This window comes from Quercus robur, chromosome 7, assembly GCF_932294415.1.
Source record: "Quercus robur chromosome 7, dhQueRobu3.1, whole genome shotgun sequence".
Lineage (NCBI taxonomy): Eukaryota > Viridiplantae > Streptophyta > Magnoliopsida > Fagales > Fagaceae > Quercus > Quercus robur.
In genome coordinates, this window is record NC_065540.1 from 44,493,149 (window position 1) to 44,519,012 (window position 25,864).

The 25,864-nt window shown below is 32.7% G+C and overlaps 1 protein-coding gene across 1 annotated transcript; it reads right to left on the minus strand.

Moving 5' to 3' along the window:
* Positions 1–569: 569 nt before the first annotated feature.
* LOC126691484 (probable F-box protein At5g04010) lies at positions 570–1,349 on the minus strand. The gene has a single exon (XM_050386523.1). The coding sequence runs from the start codon at positions 1,347–1,349 to the stop codon at positions 570–572; it is 780 nt and encodes a 259-aa protein (XP_050242480.1).
* Between the last annotated feature and the right edge of the window lie 24,515 nt (positions 1,350–25,864).

The window sequence follows — 25,864 nt, forward strand, 5'->3', positions numbered from 1 at the left end:
CTATTTCCCAAAATAATAGAAGAGCCTCTGAGTACGCGCATGGGCGCGTGCTCAGAGGCTAGTTATTATTAATGAATGCGCTAATTATATCGGGCACAAGATTTTACAAAGAAGTTAAGTAGATTTGTGATGTGAGATTTTTAGGGCTTATTTGGTAAGCATAGTCAAACACATATTTTCAGTTTTTAAAAAACATTATACGTATTTTTCACACTTTACATTTTTTCACCCACACGTATATCAAAAAAATACAAATAACATTACTCAAAATCCTCTACTAAACGGGCCCTTAATATTTTGGTATTTTCAACCAATCACAAGCCCAAATGGAAGGTTTCAAATTATTATTTTTTCATCATATATAATATCCACAATTTTTTTTTTTTTTTTTTTTTTTGGTAAAAGGGAAAACCTTGTAATAGCTTTTTTATACCACTCCCCAAAAAGACGTTAAACATGAAAATGTACGTGAATTAAGAAAATGCAGTGAAAAAATGGGTGCGAGAGAATTATTACCATTTAGAACTTTACTAAATAAAATTTAAAAAGTAGTGAAATTACACGTACAATTAGTCATCACAAGGAACAAGAAAATGCTGCAAGTACCTTAGACCATCATCAACACTAACATACCTCCAATTCACAATACTCAAAATCCCAACACTCACTTTGTCCACCTTAACCTTCCCAACACCACTCTCCCTCCTACCACAAAACCCCAACTTCAAATCAGCCACAACACCACTCGCCACCGCACCAGCGCAACAGCCCGGAGACGGTAACTCCTCTGAAAACCACCCCTCGGCCCCCGGAGAGAAGCTCACTTTCCCTTCACAATCCATCATAGTAAACAGCCCTTTCCACCCACTCAAAACCACATTCCATGTAATTTTCACATCCTCCACGACCGCAACCATAGAGGAACACTCGTAGTTCACATTGTCAACGTCGAATTTGAACACCCCATTTGGATCAAAGATTAGTTCTTCACCCGGTTTTGCAATTGTGACAATGTTGGAGCTTTTTGTACGGATGTTGATAGAGAATATAAGATTGTCAAGGGAAAGTTTAGGCTTACATGGTGTTTGGACTCGACGCTTGGCTGCAGTGTGACCAATTGCATAGAGACGATGGTATGGGACATGATGAATTTGTTCACCCAAGTCAGTGAAGTGTAGGTTAGGGAAATGGGTGTTGCAAATTGGCTTCCAAAGGTGGTCTGAGGACATGGAAATGAACCAAGACTTGCACACACATGAGGCTATGGCTAGTGTTTTTGGGTCAAGGTGGTGAGCAACAAGAGCAAGGACTTCCCATGGGGGTGTTGTGATTGGGAAATTGAGAGACATGGGATCAAATCAAATTCAATTGCTTTTGTTTTGTAAGACTGTGATACCCCTTTTGGCTTTTGTGTTTAAAACTTCGATCTTATGAGAGAAAGAAACAGTTTGTGCAGTTAATTATATGTGAGGTTTGAATTTGTTTGCAGGGTCTAGTGTGCTTGTGAGGTTGAAACGTGTAGGGCTGGGGTGTTTTGCATGGGGTTGAGTTGCCACGTTACTTTGGATGGTGTACACGTGAAGAACTCAATTGTGCACGCGTAGCTTTCATGGGTTTGTTTTTAGGGTACAACCTATTACACACGACAACACACATAAGCACAAAACAACTGAAATTATGCATTGGAAACACATGTTCTTCACATTCCCCTCTTTTCTAAGTTTAGCTTCTTCAACTTAGTCAGCCCACTTTCTTAACGGCGTGACCTCAACTTTTATTTTTTGGTAACAAATTTATTTGATGCGGTGGTAGAGAAAAATAGTAGGTATATGATTGTTAATTTTGCCTATTATTCGAGAAATTATAAGGCTTATATTATGGATAAGTGACGTGGTCTACCATTCCACTAAAAGACTCACACCTATTTAAAATTACTGAGTTAGAAATTTTTTTAAAACAGAAACTGATTACTGACTCAGCAATTTTAAACAAGTGGGAGTCTTTTAGTGGAATGGTGGACAAATGACATGGTCCACCAGAAAACTGTATAAAGACTCACACCTATTTAAAATTACTGAGTTAGAAATTTTTTTAAAACAGAAACTGATTACTGACTCAGCAATTTTAAACAAGTGGGAGTCTTTTAGTGGAATGGTGGACAAATGACATGATCCACCAGAAAACTGTATAATTTCTCCTATTATTCATTGGCAATACCGTTCTAATTATTGTAAAATTTGTCGTGAATATAGTTACGTTTGTATCATTATTTTAAGAGTATGTTTTATTTTAATGGATCCTATTAACCGGTGCTTAAGTTAAGAGTTTAAAATCATGCAGTCAAACCATTTTTATAAGAAGTCAAGGTACATTCAATTTAATATTTTCCGAACGTAGGTGTAACCTTAAAGGCTTAAATCCCAAAAAGAAAAAAGAAAAAAGAAAAAAGAAAAAGAAATTCGGGACTCCCTTGAAACTTGAAAGCTCTTTAATGGGTGCCCACTTATTTATGTAGCTAAAATAATCAATAAAAAGGATATCACTGTATTGCAATTAAAACAATATTTATCTCACTAAAATTCAATAGGTTTCTGTTAGCTCGATTGGTAAATTTATAGGGTTCAAATCCCCCTACATCAAAAACCAATTGGAAATTGGAAATTGGAATCTTAACTTGAGCAATCATCATGGAATGGACATCATAAATTTAAATTTTAACGTATCTAAACGTTTAACTTTATATTAACTAGTGTATAATTCGTGCATATGCATGATGCAATTAAAAAAAAAAACTACAATTACACACATATATGGATTCATATTATACTTTCTTTCTTTTTTATTTTTTTTATTTTAATTTCTTTTGGATATACATATGAGTATACTCTTTCTTTTTTTCTTTTTTTGTTTATTGAGTTTTTGTTAATTTATTTATATTAGACCATTCTACTTTTGCACCTCATTAACTTACCTAGAAAAAAAAAATTTAAAAACTTAAATAAGATAAGTGGCACAAATTTAGACAACATTTAGAATCCAATTTTAAAAAAAAAAAAAAAAATTGGATTTTTTCTCAACTTTACCTATTTTCTATATATATATATATATATAGATTGCAAATCAGCCCCATTAGATTTTTTTTTTTTTTTTTAATTAGTGATTTCTATTAAAAATCATGTTTGCGTACAAAATCTAAATAACCTAACTCAGAAGCTTGATGACCGAAAAACCAAAACATAATTCTAAAATCACATTATGAATACATCAAACAAGAATCATCTCACCTTTGCATCGAAGAGGACAAAAAGAAAACGAAATTACTTTTACTACAAAGCGAAGCAACGAGGGCAAATGCCAAGAAAAGCCCCAAGTCCCACCAAAGCATTTATGCTATTGATTCTATTGGACCTAGAGAACTCAATCTTGTTTTTAGTTTTGTCATTCTAGTTTCGTGGGGTGGTGGGTGAGAATGCGATAATGCCAAGGCCTAGTGTAAATTGGACCAAACATTAAATGGCACATCAGAAGAAATAAATGACGTATTCTGTGAGATCTTCACTGCCAAGTATTTTGTTATGTGGTTCTTTCTGTTGGGAGAAATGGGGGGTTTGATGTGACTTCCTCCACCCCCACTTATTGTAAGGGAAAAAAAAGCCCATATAATTATTGTCTAAATAGACTTACAAATGTATAAATGTTTGTATATGATTTGAAATTAATCAATAATAAAATAATTTTCTAATTGAATTAATTGGAATCTAAACCACTTTAAAATTTATACAAATTAAAATTGCATTTGGTTTTGCTTTTTTCTGTTAAATTGTGGTAAATAATTTTCTATAAATTATCAAATTAAACTTATTATTGATTAATTAATAATATTTTCATAACACTTTTTATTCATTAAAAGTATGTAATGACATGCCACTTAAAATTTGTTGTGAAAATATTGTGAACATAATATTTCTTATTTATTTTTTGGAACTTTTCTAATGGTTATAAACCAAACCTAAAATCTTTGGTCACTAAAATAAGAGAGATTTTAGTCTCCTGTTTTAAAAAGAACCAAACGTATAGCCAGATTGCAAAAGATTCACTTCCTGATAAGGAACACAAACAAACACAAACAAATTATAGATTGCTTGGCCATAGAAAATCTAAAAACTGTACGTCATACAATTATGTGATTTTTCTATTCAATGTCACATATGGAAATAGGCAATCTCCACTTACTTATTTTAATATTATAGGCAATAGAACATTAACGAGTCACAAAACACCAAGCTCTTATGGAATCCACAAGAACCAAGAAAGCGGGTTTGGTTAGAGTTTGAGATGTTTTCCATGATCAGCTTGGTCATTGATCCTACCTTCCTTTGACTTAGCCAGGTATGGAGGAGCTTTGCTTAGGTTCTGGTCACATATGTTATTACTGCCATTTGTCTAATCATCAAGATTGTCTTCTATGTTTCTCTTTCGGGTTTGGAGTGGAAGAGCTGCATTGCGAGTAGCATCTAAGGCTATAGGCTATGGATGAGGTTAAAAAAAAAAATCTGTAGGGAAGAAATTGTACTGAATGCCAACCATGAAAGCTATGTACTAGCTCAAAATAGATAGAACCAGAAAGAGTCACAACTCACAAGCACTTCTAGAGTTAATGCCATTACCATTAACTATTTATGCATCTGTTCTTCTTGTCTATATAATGCCATTACCACTTGGTTATTAGAGATATTATGTCTACAATATTTTCACAACATTTTCAAATTCTAAGTGGTAAGCTGTTATTGACAATTACTGATGAGTTAAAAGGTAATTTAAGTAATGAGTTTAATTTAGAATTGATAACAACTAAACACTTAAAATTTATTGTGAAAGTGTTGCAAAAATAATGTGAATGTAGCACTACTCTTTCCCATGTGTTGCATGTGTACTGTAATTAAGGAACACCATAATTCAAGCCAATAATCAACAACAACACACAATTGCTTTAAAAAATTGTTATTCCGACAAAGAGGACAACAACAATTCATATGAAATAATTACGTTAATAGTTAAAAAAAATATATATATATATATATATATATATATCATTAGCTCGGGACTGGATCATCCCTCCTCATAATGTCTACCATGAGGCGAATGACATAGTGGATGGCTTAGCAAAAAAGGAACAGAGACTAGCCTAGCAAGATTTTAATGCTTAACTTTAGTATATGATAACTTATAACTACTTCTAGGACGTACTGAACTTAGGTGCTCCTAGTCCTAGAGAGTACCAAGTTGCCGTTGTGTAACCGTCTGAACTATCTATAAATAAAACTCCCTTTTGCACCCCCACACCCCCCCCCCCCCCCCCCCCCGCCCAAACACCCAAAAAATAAAAAATAAATAAAGATCATGATCTTAAACATCTCACTAGTGGGGTCATGGATTGTGACTGTCGGGACCATGAAGAGAATTCATAACTCTAACCTCACTATTCGGAAAATCGCATCGTTTTCATGATGAGGGTTTTACCTGTTGAACATTGATCTATTGTACTGTACTCCAAAAAAGTCAAGTTGTGTGAAGTCTTTCAACACCTCATTTTGTTGCTTGGGAAAATACTAGTTACTGTTTCTGCATTTTGCCTGCAAATACACTCAATTTCACAATATGCATGGGTGTCAACTTATGATTTAATTACATCACATACAGTGGGAATCGCTACTGTACTTGGTGAAAAAATGGATTTGGATGCACCCCTTATAAGTTGATAATTAAGCATGTTGTGGATGGGTGTGTCCCAAGAGTTTCTCTTGTTTCCCACATGCACTAACTTAATGGGTATGGGGTGAGACACACTCATCACACCATACTTAAGACTATTGTAAGTTGTAACTTTTAAAAATAGAAAAAGAAAAAAAAAAATTCTCTTAATTTTACAGCCAACTCTTCGTTTCCCATAACCTTCTAGGTAATTTTATTTTGAATTATATTGGTAGATTGAACCCACAAGGTATGGCAAATTTGTGTTTTTTTATACATTGCTTGAAGCAAAGATAAAGCATAAATATTTGGGAAAAAGGTCCCTGTATTGGTTATTGGTTCAGTTATCTTATTGTTATACATACACCACCATTACAACAGTGGTAGCTTCAAAAATTTTGTTTAGGGGGTTCATTAACAAATTTTAATAAAAAAATAACTTGAATATATCGAGTTACTGACCAAAAAAAAAAAAAAATTAATACATAAAGTTTTACAATTTCCTTCTACAAGTATTCAAATTTTGAATTATGAGTATCTATTACCAATGTGGGTAGATATGAGCCTACAATCATTTTATTTTGTTAAATTTATCTAAGATTTTTATTTTTATGCACTTTTTATTATCTACTAGTCGTAGACCCGTGCAATGCGTGTGAAAATTAGATATAAATATGTTTTATTGAATAATTATAATTAATATATTAGATTGTATATTTTTAAAAATCAATATGTGTTACTTGAAATTATGTTTTTTTATATTAGAAATTTTTGTGTGGTGTAACAACTAACAAATTAAATATATTTTGTAGTTGGGTATTATATATAGTGAAATATGTATGAAAATAAAATACAATAAATTTTATATAAAAAAATTTATTGTGTGAATGTGACAACTATTAGACTAAGTGCTAACTATGTATACTTTGTTTATTACTATACAGATGTATGCGATCAACACTTATAGGTATATTTTTCTCCAAAACTAAGAAACACGTCTCTTTCTTCCACACAATTGAAACTAATATTTTTCTCCAAAACTAAGAAACACGTCTCTTTCTTCCACACAATTGAAACTAAGTGAAAAAGAGTAGATAACTATGCAATAGATCATAATCAATAAATCATATATCATAAAGTGGAAATATTAAATAAAATAAAATGCAAAAGGCAAACTTTATTTCATCATATGAACATATGAACAAATCCCACAATATAAATCTTCAAATTCATAAACCACATGATTACTTAGATTTTATAGTAAAATAAGATCAATCCATTGATCATGACATTGCAGTATAGTCTAGATATAATTACATAAAAATCACATTTTGTTAATCATGTTTCATAAACCAAAAGTACCACCTATACATCTAATAAAATCTTTAAAGAGTAACACATGAGAATCCTTAATTTGAACAGCTAATTATATATATATATATATATCTATATATATATAGATGGTGGTGGAGGGGGGATGGTGGGTTTTGAACCACAAATAGGGGACACCATAAAGAATGTTGCTAGGCTATCACTTGGGACAAAATGGGCTTCTGCCCTTTTCGGGCAAATTAATTAGCCTTTTGCCCTTCTTCCCAAACTAATTAGGGAAATGTCCCTCTTTTGAAACTCGACTTTCTCAAAATCGAGTTAAAAAAAAAAATTATGGAGCCCTATAGTGACGTTTTTAAGGACCTATAATGACGTTTTAAGAACCTATAGTGATGTTTTGTAACTTGATATCTATGAAATCGAGTTATAGGCAATTTTGATATCCATGAAATTGAGTTATATTGCCTATAACTCGATTTCATGGATATCAAGTTACAAAACGTCACTATAGGTCCTTAAAAATGTCATTATAGATCCTTGGAAATGTCATTATAGGGCTTAACTCAATTTTCAAAAAGTCGAGTTTCAAAAGAAGGGTATTTCCTTATTTAGTTTGGAAAGAAAGGCAAAAAGCTAATTAATTTTCCCGAAAAGGGCAGAAGCCCATTTCATCCCTATCACTTGAACCCCTAAAAATTAATCTGAGAGGCTGGACATAAGGATAATAGGAATTCCAAGAAATAATTGATCAAATTCCTTAAGTATCTATACATAAAAACATTAATAGCATAATGATGCTCTAGAGTAAATTATATTTTGTCTTATTCTCTTTTTTACTTTTTCCTTAAAGATGATCAACTAAATAAAGTAAAAGCTTACCAAAAAAGCTCAAATTAGCTAAAAATTTAATGGTGGAGATTCCTATTATTTGTAATAGAATAAACAAAATAAAAATCACAAATAGATTTGAGAAAAGACGCATAAGATTTCTTACTAAACATATGGGATGCAACAATACAAAATTACTGTATTGAAAACTTTTGACTTTTTGACACTTTACAAATAAGCACAAAAAATGTTCATTATCAACATATTTCATATCAATATTAGGAATTTCCACAACAATGATAGGCCAAATAAAATTGCATTAACAATTCTAAGTCTCAATTAAAAATAACTAAAGTCAATATCAATGAAAAATGTGGAAAGGAAAACAACAAAATCACTTCAAAAAATGTAAGAATACTAAAAAGAAAGGAAAAAAAAAAGAGATCATTTTTTATTGTGCATTTTGTTTACCTCAATGGTCTTTTTATGGTTGCCTTAACTTTGAAAGTTTTTGACAAAAATAATTGATGTCTTCTCAAAATGGTGAAAACTAAAACTTGATTGAAAAATATGGAGAACAATTAGTATTGTGCTAATTTTTTTATTGTAGATGATGGGTGATTGTATCTAGAATGTGCATTGGTATATATAACATTGTAAAACTTAAATAAATAATCAATGTATGAGTGAGAGAGAGATAAGGTTGTGAAAAACTGAAATTTTGGAAGAGAAAATACTGTAGCGGTAGATAAACAAAGAGACACTTAATTCTTTTTTTTTTTTTTTTTTTTTTTTTTGAGAAACAAACACACACACACAAGAGAGAGGGAAAGGGGTTCTAACACAAAGGCACACCACAACTCCACTCAAAAGCTATGGTAACTTTTAAGGGAGGGTGTGGCAAGTTATACTATACACAACACACTCTCTTAAGCAATAAGAGACTCTTAATTCTTGATGTCTTCTCAAAATGGTGAAAACTAAAGCTTGATTGAAAAATATGAAAAACAATTAGTATTGTGCTAAATTTTTTGTTATAGATGATGGGTGATTGTATCTAAAATGTGCATTGGTATATATAGCATTGTAAAACTTAAATAAATAATCAATGTATGAGTGAGAGAGAGATAAGGTTGTGAAATACTGAAAGTTTGGAAGATGAAACACTATAATGGTAGATAAACAAAGAGACACTTGAAATGTTAATTTTATCCACTAAAAAGATAATGAATTATTCAATTTTAACAATTACTTGAAATTAGAAAGAAGAAAACAAAATGTTGAAATTAATTAAGGTATACGAATAGTCAAATATTTGTATCTAATGAATAATAATGTTTGTTCATGATCTGTATTTAATTATTTTATATAAAAAAATTAAAAAAATTATAAAAAGAAAAATGATTTAAAAAGAAAAAGAGTATGATGTGGCTGATGAGGTGGCTCAACAGGAGCATATTAACATTAAATATTACGTCTCAGCTTTTAGATATATATAGATTTGTTATTGTTTTTATAAAAATATTTTAAATTAAATGACTAGACTAAACTCATTGGTTTTGTATTAATTATTGATGCACACAACCATACTCATCTATATTTATATCCATATTTATATATTACTAAAAGTTGAAACATAGCATTTAATGTTGCTACTCTTATATTGAGCCACATCAGCAGTCATGTCATTTCTATCATTTTTTCTAAATTTGTCTTACAATTTTAAAATAGTATTTATCAATTTTAAATACAGATAATTATAAAATAATTTTCATTCCTATCTTCACCATAAAGCCCACTTCTTACAAATTTAATATCCCATAAAGCCCAAACCGAAAGCCTTTTCAACTTAAAACTTTTGCTTTCACGGTTTCAACTTTTTGTTTTTCCTTTCCTTTTGTTGCACACGGTTTTAATTTCCTGTCTCCCACGTTTTAGTTCTTTCCCCTTCCCCAGCTTCTCTATTCTACGGTTTCCTATGGTTTCACATTTAATCATCGCCAGCCTTTCTCCCTTCTAACGGCAGCCTCTATGTTTTTCTTCCTTCCTGTCTTCCTCTCCTTACAATATATAAATACTTATAACAGCTAGACGATTTAGTTGAAGTATCTCTAAATCCAAGTTTCTTTTGTGCTCTATTCTTTTGCATGATTTTTTTTTTCTTTTTACTGCCTCTTTCATGCTGTGGTGTGGATGATTGTTATGTTGAATTTAATTACTTCATAAATCATTTTTCTTAATGTGTTGAATTTTTGATTGCTGGGTCTTATCCTGTGTGATTCCAATGACTTAGTGTGACTCTGATTTATTAGTGTAGTGCTGTGGTGTTTGCTTCCATTGTTTGTTTTGTATGAGATGCAAAACCAACAATTAGTATCAAAGCCTACTTCAATATCATGATTGTATAACATATTGATTGGGTTTTAGAATCAAAGATAATTGTTTTCCTGGTGTTTGAATTTTCTGCATAATTGTGTTTATCATGGTCTTTGGTTTAAAAATGGTTTGATATTCATGGTTTCAATTTTAAGAATTTGAGAATTTCTTTTATCAAATTCGTGAAACTCAAGTCACTGTGTAAGCATTTTTAAGTTGTGCTAAGATTGTGTGCATACTTCTACAGTTTTACATAATAGTTGGTTTTTAGAGTTTTCTAGATAAGCTATACAAACTAGACGTAAGCCTATTCATATTAAGTATTAATCTCTTAAAAATAAAGATAAAGATAAAAAGAAGAATTGAGCATATGACCCTAAGAGACTTTAATATATATATATATATATATATATATATATATAAATAAGTATAAAACTATCCCGAACCCAAATTATTGTTAGTTACAGTAACTATTCTTTTCTCATTCAAAACCTCTTGGACGAAAGAGTTTGGAACACGTATTACTCATCATAATTGTATGCTTGTGTGGGAATGTTTACGCCTCAACATTGGTGGGGGGAGATCAAAATATGACTTGGATCCACACAAGATTTAAATATTAAATAATTCCATTCTTTTAGTTTTTTAGAAGAACCATTCTTTTAGTTAGTGGGGTTTTGAAATGTAAGTGATGATGATTGAAAGATTTATTTGAGGGAGTGTCGGTAAATATCTCATTTAAGTCCCGCTCCTTAAACAGTGAGGGTTTTTAAAAAAATATTTATTTATTTATTTTAATATGGCCCCAAATTTCCAATAAACTCAACCCGACTTGTCCAATAAAAGACCTAAAATTGAATTCCGTTTATAAATATATATATATATATATATATATAAGCTGAAGCGAAGTATTTATTGTTGTTACATTCCTGTTGAGCCACATCAACGACCTCATCATACTTCTTTTTTTCATTTTTCTATTTTTTTTCCCTCTTTCTTTACCTCAAATTCAACTTGAACTTTCTGTTTTCTCTATCTCTGTATTTAGTATTAATTGTGCCTTTTCAGTGTCCTTCCTTGTCCTGATGTTTGCCCTTAAGTTTCTGTTACTAAATAAATTGGATTGAAAGTGTAGAACCATAGAAAATTCAATGTTGTGACAGAGAGTTTCAGATGACAGTTACTTTTGAAGTAATATAAAGAGTCGGTTTGTGTCCATCTCCCATAATTGCAGCACAAACATGGTATCGTTCCACTTTCAATCAGTATATTATATTTAGAAATCTATTGAACTGGAGTTCACGGAGAGAAGTTGGTGGAATTGATCAAGAAGAACAGCACATAACTTAGGACAAGAGAAGCTTAAAGACCATAGTTGGGTTTTTGGAGTGACGTGTTGGAGAAGACTTACAACTTAATGTTCAATTTGCTATATAAAGCTCCAAAAATCTTTTTTTTTTTTTTTTAACATTATCATTTAACCTTTTCAATTTAATTGTTATGCCATAGTTCATGGATTGCAGGTGTTAAAAACTTACCCCGTTTGTGCAAAAAGATTGTGTAGAAAATCAAATGGCTATATCTATTATGTCTTTGACCAAAGGCCTCTAAGAGATTTGCACGGTGTGAAAAGCTTACCACCATTTGTGTAGTAAGATTTCCTCTATTTTTTGTTTCCTTCTTTTTCATTTTCCCAAAATACAATGTTCCCATATTGAAATAAATTAAGCATGGAAAGTCAAAATTGTTCCAATTGAATCACAAATACACCAGAGAAACAATTATTGCACGAAGATTAGGTATTCAACCCCACCTTTTTCATGAGCAAAGGGCCTTCGTGAATTGGGTTACACATGTTAGTTGATTTGGTTAATTAATGATGATTGTTATATCTATATAGATATGAACATCTACCTCTAGATTGATTTTTTTAATAAAAAACTTTGCATCCTTGCATATGCAGGGGAAGAGTGTTGACCTACAACCATCAATGAAATAACCCCTACATACTCTAAGGACCTACTAGAGTATTGGATCCATCAAATATGTCATTCTGATGTGTCACTAATGTGGTAAAAATGAACTATAATAGGAACCGTGGCCAAGGATCACTCTAGTGTGTTTTATTTCCCATGAACATAGCTCTTTTGGGTGGGTGATGAGGGAAGTAGCTCAATTGGCAATCTAGACTGGGCTAAGGAACATTATTATAAAGGTGATAATCAAAGAGTAGTCTAGGCTTTCGATAGCAATCTCTCGAATCTCACTTACCTTGGTTTGGTTGTTCAATTCTCAGTTTAGAACTTTTGCTTTTGTATACATCATCAGGTCAAGCACAAATATGGTTGACAAAGTGGAGGGTGTTTGGATGGGTTGCCCTCCTTTCTTAGCACATTTGTTTGAACCATTGTACATTGTTATTTACATAATAAAAATCTATCATTTTCAATAAATAAAAAAGAAAGGTTTAATATAGTATGTAGTTCAAAGCTTTCACCTCCATGCTTATTTAAATATAAATTATTCTTTTCAACAATGCATCAATTCCGATATTACTAAACGTAAAATTTTAATATTATTTTGTAGTTGTGTTTCAAATGATCATTCTTTAATAGTTTTATGAGCATCCTTTCTTATTATATTTTATTAAAATCCAATTCTTCAGCCTTTTATTTTTTCCCCCTTTGAAGTCAATTGATGGGTTGACTTGATTCTTTGTTTTTCTATCAACTCATTAATTTCTCTTCCTGAATTGGCATGTAAAATTTGAAGCTAGAGAGCTTTTAGGTGAAACTTAGTCAAGCTTCCTCTTATCCGTCTTAATTAAAAATTTTATTAATTTTATTATAATATTGACAATGATAAGGTTATGCATTATGCCCTTTATTATATGATTTAGCTCATTAGCATTGTCTAAAACAGTAAAACTACATTCTTAAAAAATATATATTAAAATTGAAACTTATATTTTCTCTCAATGTTTGTAGCTATTCTTACTTTATTTATTAAATTTTTGCCTTTGTTGTTTTGTGATATAAGGCAATAGGTTATTGACTCGGAGAAAAGTTGAAGCAAAAAATCTTCTAAAAATGTTTCCTTTTATTTTTTTTTTTCTAACTCTCTAAATTTAATTGAAGCAGATGATTAAATGGTTTAAATATTTTCTAAGCAATTTCACACTTCACAAGAGAAAAAAAAAATCATGTAATGTCTAATTTCTAATATATCAATAGTATCATACATTTAAAAATTGAGTTCAATTTGAGTTGGAAAACTTATAAATTCAATGTTGTAAAAGCAAACTTTAATGGCAGTGTTCTTTAAGGAAGTCCTAGAGTAATTATCTGAGATGCAAAGGGAGCAACATAATTGAAAATTTTTCTCCAACTCCAACTGCCTCTGCTGTATTGAACTCTATTTAACATAATTAAAAAAATTTCTCTTCAAAAAAAGAATCAATATTTTTCAAGTTCTTTATTTAATTTCCATTTGCATCACCTTGCTTTTACTAGATGAGGAAGTTTCTTTTGAGCTAAAGCCAACCTCATTGGCTCATTATATGATTTTTTTTTTTTCCCTTAGTAAATATTATATAATCTTTAATTTTTTCCCCATTGTAAATATAATGTAATCTTAATTTAAACTACGATAAAAAGGGAAAGAGGTGACTAGGGAAGTAACTCAAATTGTGAGGGTTGGCAAATGATAGTTGACAAGAGAAAAACAAAAAGACAAGGAAAATGGAAATATGACATTCATCTAGATCATTTGGTCCAACATCTATTTCTTGAAGGCGAGAGTTGCGATAGAACAAGAAAAATGAGTTATTGCATTTTCTTCAACATATAATCAATTACTTCAAGACTTATGCTTTGTGTGGGAATTTCGTTATTTTTTTTGGTCGATTGTATTCTTGAAGAAAAAGACTTCTCTCATACCAACTAACATTAGATGATGTTGTGTTCAAATGTTAAAAGTTGTTCGTAATTTATGCCGAGACTACGGACATACATATATTTTGGATGAGAATAGGTGATGTCATGTTCAAAGGTTAAAAGTTGTCTATAAGTTTTGCATTAAATAAACACATGTCATTTGGAACTAGAATCTTTACACAAGTTAAATTCAAAGCATATTGTCTAACAATTAAGAGAGCCTAATAGTTTGCATTGTATAAATTGATTAGTTTTTTGCATATTTCAGATTTTTAAAAGGAATAAATATCAAAAGATTTATCAAGAAGAAATATTTTTGTAAAATTTGATTCTATTGCATTTGTTTAGTAATTATCAAAATACAAATTGTCACACTTGATGGAAGTCAAAAGTAGATAAGACGTTACATGTTGCTTGTAGTATAGAAAATAATACTTGTAAATTTTTTGGAATTAGTGAATTTGAATTGAGTGTGTTTAATGGACTTTGTTTGTAATTTGAGGACATAGAGAGTGGTAGAATGGCTTAATAAAATATTTAATAGGTCTAGAATCATTACTTTGCTCTTAAATTCAACCTCTTTTTAAATCATGTGGCATTCGAATCCTATAATAAATGTATAATAGCTCATTGTTGTGATTTATATTATTTTGTTAGTATTTATCCACCATTATTTTCAGTTATATCATTTTTTATTGTGATAATTGGTAATAATCTCTAGGTAGTATGGAGTTTGCTTATTATTATTATTATTATTATTATTATTATTATTATTATTATTTTTGATCTGGATAATTTTAAAAAGAGAAAGTATTACAACATTTGATGTGGATAGCTCATTATTTCTTGGGACGAGGTTTCATTCCAGAAATTGATATGTTGTTATTATTTCAAATGGTTTTTTATTGGAACATGCTTGAGCCATATCATTGTGGCTTTTAGATGAATGTTGTTTTTTTGACTAATCTATTTATACAGATTTTCAACGATTGTTTTGAATTAGAATTATCAAATTTGATTGGTTTCACCAATAAAAGTGAATGTGTATAACTTTTGTTCAAATATCCCGGATATCGCATGGGTCAGCGACTAGTTCATACATAAAGTTATACACTAGTGTTTATTTAACCAATCAAATCCTTGGACAATCACTAACTTTACGATTTTTTTTCTTAAATTTTACTAACTTTATAACAAAAAATTATTATAACATGATAACAATACACACACATGTAAAAACCTTCTCTATTTCCTAATTATTAAATTATATAAATTTATATTATATTTATATTATACACACAAATATCCACACACATAATTTTTTTTTTATAGGTAAGAAATATGTATATTCAATAAATTGCTAAATGCAAAGAAGCACTAGCATATCAAACATACAAGAAAAGAAAGAAAAGTACAAACAAAAGAGAAGAAGAACACTAATAACAAAGAAGAAGAGAGCTAAGGAAGAACAAAAGAGAATCACTAGATGTAAGTCCCCAAGCCCTAGCCCAATCAAAAAGGGAACCAGAAAAAAGAGCGAGCCTTTTGTCATCGAATCTATCCAAATCCTCAAATGTCCGCCGATTGCGTTCCTTCCAAATACACCACATCAAACACAATGGAACTAAATTCCAAATGTGAGATGAACGCTTCCCCAACCAATTCCACCAGCTAAAAAGAAGATCTGACACCGTACCAGAGGGGACCCATTAAATCCAAAAGATTCTATAGACAAAGCACCACCACCGATAAGTCTTTCCACAATATAACAACAAGTGATCCACTATCTCCCCACAACACCGACACATAATACACCAATCAACGAAATCATAGCCCTTAAGCCTCAGATTATCTCTTGTGAGAATCCTATCTCATGCTGCTGTCCAAACAAAGAAAGAGACATGCCAGGGTGCCTTAACCTTCCAAATACCTTTCCATGGAAAGACAATGGAAGAAGAACCATGTAATTTGTGATAAAATGAGCGGATAGAAAAATCCCCTTTCTTTGTCAACTTCCATCTCATACGATCACCCTCAGTTACAAAGGGTAGATTGGATGCCAAGAATCGGAAGAAATCATTCTCCACATTTGCCTCCCAATCATTAGGACCCCGAATGAAGTGAACATCCCATAATTCACACAAATAACATTATAACAAAAAGTAATACATACAATCAATATTAGACACTCACACACATAATATAAATTTATAAAAAATAATGACACTTACAATTCACAAACACTTACTTTTTATTCTTAGAGTTGGAAATACTTATAATAAAGGAGTGCAAAATTTAAGTCAAGGTGTGCAAAAATATATATATATATATATATTTTTTTTTTTTAAATTATAGTATTAAACTAACAAAAATATATATTTTATATATATAAATTTTTTTTTTTTTTGAAGTCAGGGGGTTCATTTGAACCCCTGAGAATAATGTAGCGCTGCCCCTGCATTACAAGGAATCAGAGAACAAAAGAAAAACGCCTCAACAATATTCTACAAAATGAAAAGCCGGCTGTACAAGATTGACTGCTGTTTGGCTAGAGAAGACAGATTTTATCACAACCAATTGCATCAGGAAACATGACACAAATGCTCAGGATCAATTGCATCTTGTATTAGTTGTTGAACCTTTAAAAGAATATTGAAATTGCATCAGATATGCTACAACTAAGGTCAGCAATTTTTAACCAAACCCATTAACCCATCAACTATCCATTTAATTTGGATAAGTCTTGACCCAACCCAATTAAGCATTTGGGTTGAATGGGTAAAGACATTGGTTAACCATTAGTCACCCAAAATATTTTTTTACCTACTCTGAAATATAAATGCTTAATAAATTATTAAAAGGAAACAAAAAAAAAAAACTCTACTCCTTATACTTAACTAGCTGCTAGGGCCAAAATGGCCAAATATTACTGTTTACTGAAATATATATCAATCTACCATTGTTTTGGAAATATGTAGGGGATCTACCACCTTTTTGAAACTCGAGTTCCATAAACTGAAAATTTTTTCCATGGAACTCGAGTACCATGGAAAACTCGAATTTCCCAAATTTGAGTACCCAAAAAATGGTAGATCCCTACATATTTCCAAAACAATGGTAGATTGATATATATTTCAATAAATAGTGCTATTGTATCATTTTGGCCAGGTGCCAAAGTCCCATATGCTACACTTTCCTTCTTCATTTTCCTACTTACCAAACGAATCTAACACTGTAATCCATCTCACCCTCTCTCACATCAAGGCCTCCATGGCCAAAGAACTATCACTACTCACCACCACTTTCATCTCTGGTACCATGACAATTTCTTCGTTGGAGATGACACAGATGAAGCTTCTAGTTACAAGACACATGCGCTATCAGAGACCGCAAGTGTTGTCATTGAAGTCCCTTCTTCTCAGCCAAAAAGACGCGTCGTAGCTCTAAAAAAGGACTTGGCCAACCCTAACATAAAATCCCCTTCAATTCCCTATCAAGATTGCATCACCATTAATGCCCATAGCAAAACCTCTTTTCACAAGGTTTGTTATTAGTGATTATAGTGTGCTAACAACCAAGGACACCTTGATTTGAGAAAGTTGATATATTTCAATAGTAGTTTGAGATTTTAGTTTTTAGTTTTTAGTCATTTGATTAACAAAATCTGATGATAGCAATGTGTTTTCTATGGTTGCTGAGAAAAATTGTAGGAAAAGAGAGGAAAGAGAAAGCCAATTTTATTTATTGGTTGTTTAAAATTGTTTTATTTGGTATCATGGGTTAAATGGGTTGGGTGGTTAATGGGTATTTAATTTATTTTTAAATGGATAATAAATGAATAAATGGAAAAGAATGTAACCAATCCAATTATGACCCAACCCGCTCACTTGCCACCCCTAAATACAACATATTAAAATACCAATCTCATACTTTGCACAAATTATGGCCACCAACCCCAAAAAAGAAATTGCAAAAGTTTCCTTGTCTGAAATAGAGCGGAATGATTTTGCCCCAAGTAATAGAAAGAGAAATTGCAAGAATTCTGAAGTTCTGTATCAAAGTCAGGGGCGGCTCAATAAATTTGGAGGCCTTAGGCGATATATTTAAATGGGGCCTTTTTGTTATCACTTAAATAATATTTAACTAATATTTAATATCATAATTTTTTATAACAAAAATCTATCCTTTTATTTTGTAATATGCTTTTTTTTTTTTGGAAAAATGCTAAAGATATAACAAATTTTACTAAAAAAAGCTTTCAAACGATATAGAAATGAATGCGATTAGTGATACTTCAAGAAGATAATAAACAAGTATTTAAATGAATGATGTTAGGGATATTATAAATTTTACAACATGAGGCTTGCAAAGATGTATCATTAATCACAAAAAATAATTCAAAGATGCATTTAATAGGTTATTGACGTCCACATATCATTTTAATTGTCACATCAATTTATAAAATTTTCAAGTAAAATTAATAATATTTCTAGCATTTTTCTATCTGAATTATTTCTTGCGATTAGTGACACAAATATTTGTAAGGGAAAATGCTTGAGATACAAATTCTTTTACAAAAACTTTTACAAATTGATGATGTGAAGAATGATTATAGATAAATAAAAAAGTGATTTTATTGATTGGTCCAAATGAAAACCAGTAAAAAGTTGGCTATAACAACCGTTTGTAAAAATATTGTAAAATAGTTTGTAAAACTATAGCATTACTCTATTTGTAAGACCCATGTATTTAAAGTGGTATTGTCTCTAACAATCCTCAATATTTTGAGATTGCTGCAAAGTAGAGAAAAATGATCAAACTATCTTTTTTTTTCCTTATATCTCCATTTTTTTTTTTTAAATATATCAATTTTTGCCCCAAAATTTGGGGCCTTCCTCTAATAGGGGGCCCTAGGCGGTTGCCTAAGTGGCCTAGGCCTAGGGCCGGCCCTGATCAAAGTCCAATCAGCTGCTTCTTACACAGGTTACTTGTACAGGTAGACTAAACCTTCAACAAGACATTTTTGTTTATTGTTTTTCAAAATATTCTTTTGAGTGTAAACCAGATCAATATATATATATATATATATAAATAGTAGAGATCTCATGCGAGAGTGCATGAGTTTCTGTCATGTGGTGCTCTAATTTTGCATTTATCTTTTTTAATACCTTTCATTAAGTTTTTTTAACTGTTACCAAATATATCACAATAACTTCTTTTTATTGTTACATGTTATTAACAATTACTCTAAAGAATGGACTACCATTTAAAAATAGACAAAACCTTATTAAAAGCCCAAGCCCATTTATTATCTTACATATTATGACTGAGGCTTGACCCTCCCCAAATGTAGACGAAAGCGAAAACACTGATCCACTTACAACTCTTTTTCTTCTCCCCCATGTGTAGATAAAACCCAACCAACACCTTGACTCATATATGCTCTCTTTCTTTGTACAAGCTTTCCTTCAAAACTACACACACTCTTCAATTTTTTTAAACAAAGATTTGCACTCCGGATTCAGTGACTATTTGAAGCCATAAATGCAAAAGCTTAAGAGATTTCAGCGTTTGGTCTTCTGGGCTACAATGCAGTCACTTCCAACCAATTATACTATGCACTTAACACTAGGTAAATGCCACTTGATTATGAAATTGAGGAGTTAGTTTCATTCAATGTTTGCTTTGCATGTTGTAAAATCTTTTTTTTTTTTTTTTTTATATCTCCGTCTCCTTAGGCCTTAAAAAGTTATGCTTCTATAATTTCTCTCCCAATATTTACATTTAATTTCAAAAAGATATGTTCATTTTCAAAATTTCATGTTCCACCTTAAATAGTTTATTTATTGATTTTTTTTTAATTCCAAAATATTATGTTTATTTGAAGTATTTATTTTAGCTCTCTAAAAACTTTTTATAATTCAATAAGAATATTTTTTTTAAATTGTTAACCGATAGAAAAAATATTGATTTGTTCTTCAATCCTAAAATATTATGTTCATTTGAAGTATTTACTTTAGCTATCTCTAAAATTTGTTTATGATTCCATTAGTAAAAAAATTATTAAAAAAAAAAAAATTGTTAACCCACAAAAAAAAAAAATAGAAATTACACTTTACCACCTTAAACTATACATTATATTACACTTTTTACCCTAAACTATTTGAATGCACGTTTTGCACCCTAAACTATGATTCTTGTTACACTTTACACTCTGATGTTAATCTTATTGTTATGTTAGATGGAAATTTATAGCATATGAATTGCACGAGTTTTGCTTAAGTGGCACAAAGTTAAAAGACCAAAAACACCCTTTTTCCAATCAATTAAAAACAAAAGCCTCTTTGTTGGCTGCCCTATCGAAATAAAAATGTCCTTGCCAACATCCCAATAGCTCATACACAGATTTGGGCATCACCACCCAAGCCCAAGCAATATGAAAACAAATTAAAGGACCAAATATTAGTAGAGACGGAACACTGAAGAAGCAATAGATTCCATGCTACTCTTAACACATGCAAAAAATTATCAAATGCCCAGATTTTTACAAGAGTCTGCAGTCCCTACTACAAAGCACGCCACCATTTGAGGGGCCTTGGCCATCTAGGTGTTCTTCCAAAGCAAAGGAAGAAGCTGTGGAGCCCAAAAGGTCATTATAGCATGAGATGGTCTTTTTTTCCTTTGGTAATATAGCATGAGAAGGTCATTGTAATGACTAGTTTTGAGGGGAGAGGAGCTACTGATATGTACGCACCACCCGAGAGAGAGAGAGAGAGAGAGAGAGAGAGAGAGAGAGAGGGCTGGGCAAAAACTAAAAAGAAAGGCTTTTGTTTTGTTTTTAATTGATTGGGAAGAGGGTGGTTTTGGTATTTTAATTTTGTGCCAATTAAACAAAACTCACATACAAGTCATGTGCTATAAACTTCCATCAAATATAACAGTAAAATTAACATTGGGATGCAAAGTGTAACAAGGATCATAGTTTAGGCTGCAAAATGTACATTCGAATAGTTTACGGTGCAAAATGTAATCTAGGATATAGTTTAGGGCGGTAAAGTGTAATTTCCCTCAAAAAATATTGATTTTTTTGTTGAATCCCAAAATATTATGTTCGTTTGAAGTATTTAGTTTAGCTATCTCGAAAAACTGTTTATAATTGAAAATTTCAAAAAAAAAAAGTATTTTTCAAATACATTTTCATAAACCACGTGGTTCCTCTAACAATTTTGAGTAGGAAAATTGAAAGGATTTGGACACTTGTCAACTAGAGTTTGCCAATACCAAACAACTAGTATAAATAGGAGAATGTAAGTTCTTTGTAAATTAGTTTTGGTAATGAAATGAATTGTTAGCCTTTGTATGTTATTTGGAATTGTGTGTTCTTGCAGAGGTACTTATCTACTTATCAATGTGTTTTAAGCAACTCAGCCCTTTCATTGTTTCTAAATCATACACAAATAACCCATCACATTCCCAGCATCAGTTTGGCATCAAAGCTTGAGATCCTTACGATTCAAGTTCATTTGCAATTTGTTTCTTCATTTTTTGCCCAAGAACCTATCAAGATTCTGTCTTGGTTGCTTTTCCTAGCCTAAAATACCTCTTACCAAAACCAAAGGCTTCATATGTGCTAGCAATTAGTTTGTAGTAGGCCATGGTGTTTGAAAAGACAAGGATAAGGGCAAGAAGCAAGCCGTTCTTGTAGTGAGGAAGATAATATTGCAGTCAATGGACCTATACAAGGGTTCAAAATGGCTTAGAAGCTGTAGTGGAATTATTGAGGAGGCAACTACAAGCCATGACTGAACAATTGAGAAGAAATAGGAAGATACAACAGCAATACTACTAGCATGATACTGCTAAAAGTGTAGTTATTAATGAGGAGGATTATGAACGAACTTTTGTTCATTTTCCTAGGTTGAGACGAGAGGTATGGGCTCATTCCTATGATGGTCCAACCAAGGGAACCAAAATAGAAATGGGATTCAATCTTCGAAATTGAATTCCCTGAATTCGATGGAAGCTTTTTTTTTTATAAGTAAGAATGTTATATATACGAATGGCTAATCTATGCATGAAGAACATAGAGCAAACCCATAAAATACAAGAAGGAAAAAGCAAAGAAAAACAAAAAAGAAAACCAATCCACAAATTAATTACAAAGAGAAAGAGAGTTAAGGAAAGAAGGGAGAGAATCACTAGTCGTGAGTCCCCAAGCCCAAGACCAATCAAAAAGAGTCCCACTAAAAGAAGCAAGCATCTGATCACCGGAACTATCCAAATCCTCAAAAGCCCGCCAATTCCATTTCTTCCAAATACACCAAAAGATGCATAATGGAACTAAATTCCATATCTGAGACAAGTGCTTCCCCAACCAATTCCACTAGCCAAAAAGCAAATCTGGGATCGATCTAGGTACAACCCAAGATAGGCTAAAAGTTATAAAGACAAAGCTCCATAACCGATAAGCCATCTCACAATGAAGAAGTAAGTGGTCTGCCGTCTCTCCACAATGTCGACACATAATACACCAGTCCACAAAAACTAATCTCCTCAATCTTAGATTATCACCCATTAGGATCTTCTTCCAAGCTACACACCAAACAAAAAAGGAAACTCGCCTAGGGGCCTTTACTTTCCATATAGTTTTCCAAGGAAAGACAATTGAAGGAGAATTCCTTAATTTGTTATAATATGACCAGATATCAAAATCCCCATTAAGTTTCAACTTCCATCTCATCCGATCTCTCACATCCATTGGAGAAGTATTAGCTCCCAATATACGAAGAAAATGTAGCCCTTCATCCATCTCCCAATCATAAAATTCTCGAATAAAATGAACATCACAAATTCTTCTATCCTCCGCCCCCTGCCTTGACAAAGAAGCTTCAACAGATACCTCCTTATCAATGGCAATACCATACAATCTTGGGAAAGCCAAATGAAAAGGTTGAACCGCACACCACCCATCCTGCCAAAATGTCACTCTATTACCCAACCCAACAACAAACTGACAATTTTTGCTAAAATCCTCCTATTCCATGCGAATACCTCTCCACAAACCACACCCATGAACTCCCCTACCCAGTATTAAAGTCCAACCCCTCCCCCCAATTTCTTCCCCATATTTTGAAGCTACCACCCTCCTCTATAACCGATCCTCTTCCTTCCCAAACCACTACAACCATTTCCCCAATAAGGCCTTATTGAAAGTAGTAAGTTTCCTTATCCCCAAGCCACCATTGGCTATAGGCACACAAACTTTATCCCATCCTACTAGATGAGTTTTGCTATCACCCCATAGAAAGTCCATTTGCAACTTTTCAATTCTATTAGCCACATGAGTAGGAATTGTGAATAACAATAGAAAATAGGTAGGAAGACTAGATAGCGTACTCTTGAGTAACATCAATCGACCCCCCTTAGACAAATACAGCTTCTTCCACCCGGCCAATCTCCACTCAAATTTTTCCAAAATAGGATTCCAAATTGAAGGGGAATTATGTGAAGTCCCCAACGGCATGCCAAGATAAGACATAGGCAACTTTCCAACGTTGCAACCCAAAATTTCAACCAGGGCATGCACATCATCAACCTCCCCTATTGGAACCATTTCACTCTTATGCACATTAACCTTCAAACCTGTTACCGCCTGAAAACTAAGTAATAACAACCGAATATAAAAGATTTGCTCCACATCCGCATCACAAAATAGGATAGTATCGTCTACAAACAGTAGATGTGTAACACATTCTCTACCACCCCTCCTACCCTCAACTTTAAAACCACAGATCAAGCCAGCTCCCTCCACTCTTCTCAACATCCTACTAAACACCTCTATCATTATCAAAAACAGCATATGAGATAACGGATCCCCTTGTCTTAAACCTCTTGAACTACCAAAAACATCAGCTGGAGACCCATTAATCAAAACAGAGAACTGAACTGTGGATATACAAGTACGGATCCACTTACACCACTTCACTCCAAAGCCCATTCTATGCAACAAATTCAACAAAGCCTCCCAATTCACATGATCGTAGGTTTTCTCAATATCAAGTTTACAACCCAATCCACATATGGACAGCTCCACAAACTACAAACCAACTGTCTATTCATGCTAGCAATTTTCGTCTCTTGTAAACAAACAACGTCGCACTTCCACTCCCGCAACAAATTTTTCACCACAAGTCATTTTTTAGGATCATTTAAACCTCTAACATTCCACGAAATCATTTTTATCTTCATAAACACTAAACTATCCCCAACTATTGACACCAACACAAGACCACCCTTTATCTCTTGTTCACCGAACAGATCAAGTTTTGCAACTCTCTACGTCCCTTGTTTTTAGACTAAGCCACTTTTTTGCTACCCGTTTCTCTCTGTGTAACACATTGGCTGCTTCCCTCACAGTTTCTAGCCCCTATAAGAGAGCAATGCACAACTTCTAATGTCGAATCATTGACAACCCAACCAATTTATTGAACCCAGGAATTTTGTGCTGCATCCACCCAGAAATATCTAACTTATTCTCAATACTCAATACTTCAGTGGCCTCTTCCAACTCTACCAAATTTGTTGACACACTCGGATCAATGATTTGCAGAGGCAAACAATCTGACACTTCAGTTTCACTAAAACCCACAAAAAAATCAACTGCTTCCTTCACAAGCATGACCTCCCTAGGAAGACTTAAAAGTTCATTACTAAAAAAAGAATTAACCTCCTGACCCGATACTCCAAAACCCATTGACCCAGCTCACAAAAACTCCAGAAAATGATCGGGAAAAGAAGGTCCGATCAATCTCGGCACAAATTCGAGAATCACCGACCTCTTACCTTCAGAAATCAACCCACCCGACAGCTTATTATAGCCCAAAAGACTATTCCGGTCAGAGTTGAACCTGAAACCCATCTTCAGAAGAGGCTCGGTGCACCCCGACACTTCCATCGGCAAAACCCAACGTGGATGAATTGACAAAACTCCCTCTGCCTTGGTCTGCATCGCCCCTACCAGCGAAACCACATGCAACAGATTGACCGAGAGGCTCCTTTCATCGTCATCACTCCTCAACAAAACCATCGACGTCGCTAACCCAGTTGTAAGGACCATGGGATTCTCTTCAGTCTCATCGGGACTAAGTGTAAAGGAGAGTGGGCCTAAAAGAGTGTTGGAGCATTCTGCAGCCTCTAAAATGCATGGGCTTGTACTCAATGGGCTTAAATTAGACTCACAGTGGGTAACGAGCTATTTTGGGCCCAACCCAATATTTAACTTCACACTCTCTTCTGTGACAGCCCGTAACACCCATTTAAAAGAAGTTTGTCCACCTTTGGACTTATCCCAGAAAACCCGTCTCTTCCCATTCTCAGCCACCTCAACTATTAATCCCTTCCCAGTCCATCGTGTATCCCTCAAATCACACCCCTTGCCATTTTCAGTTTTATTTGCATTCAAACTAAAAATTAATGGAGATCTTATTTGATTTTGTACCGGTAATTTTTCACCAACATTAATACCCATATTAATGCTCCTCTCTCTCCCCTCCCCTCCCCTCACAGTTGTTGTACCAGGCTGACCCACCTAACCATCCACCACCTGCTTCTGAGATTGATTCAGAGGCACTGCCGTCGTTTCC

What these genes read in the sequence shown, in the direction of transcription:
- LOC126691484 (XM_050386523.1), bottom strand. Translation starts at nt 1,349, where the DNA reads ATGTCTCTCAATTTCCCAATCACAACACCCCCATGGGAAGTCCTTGCT.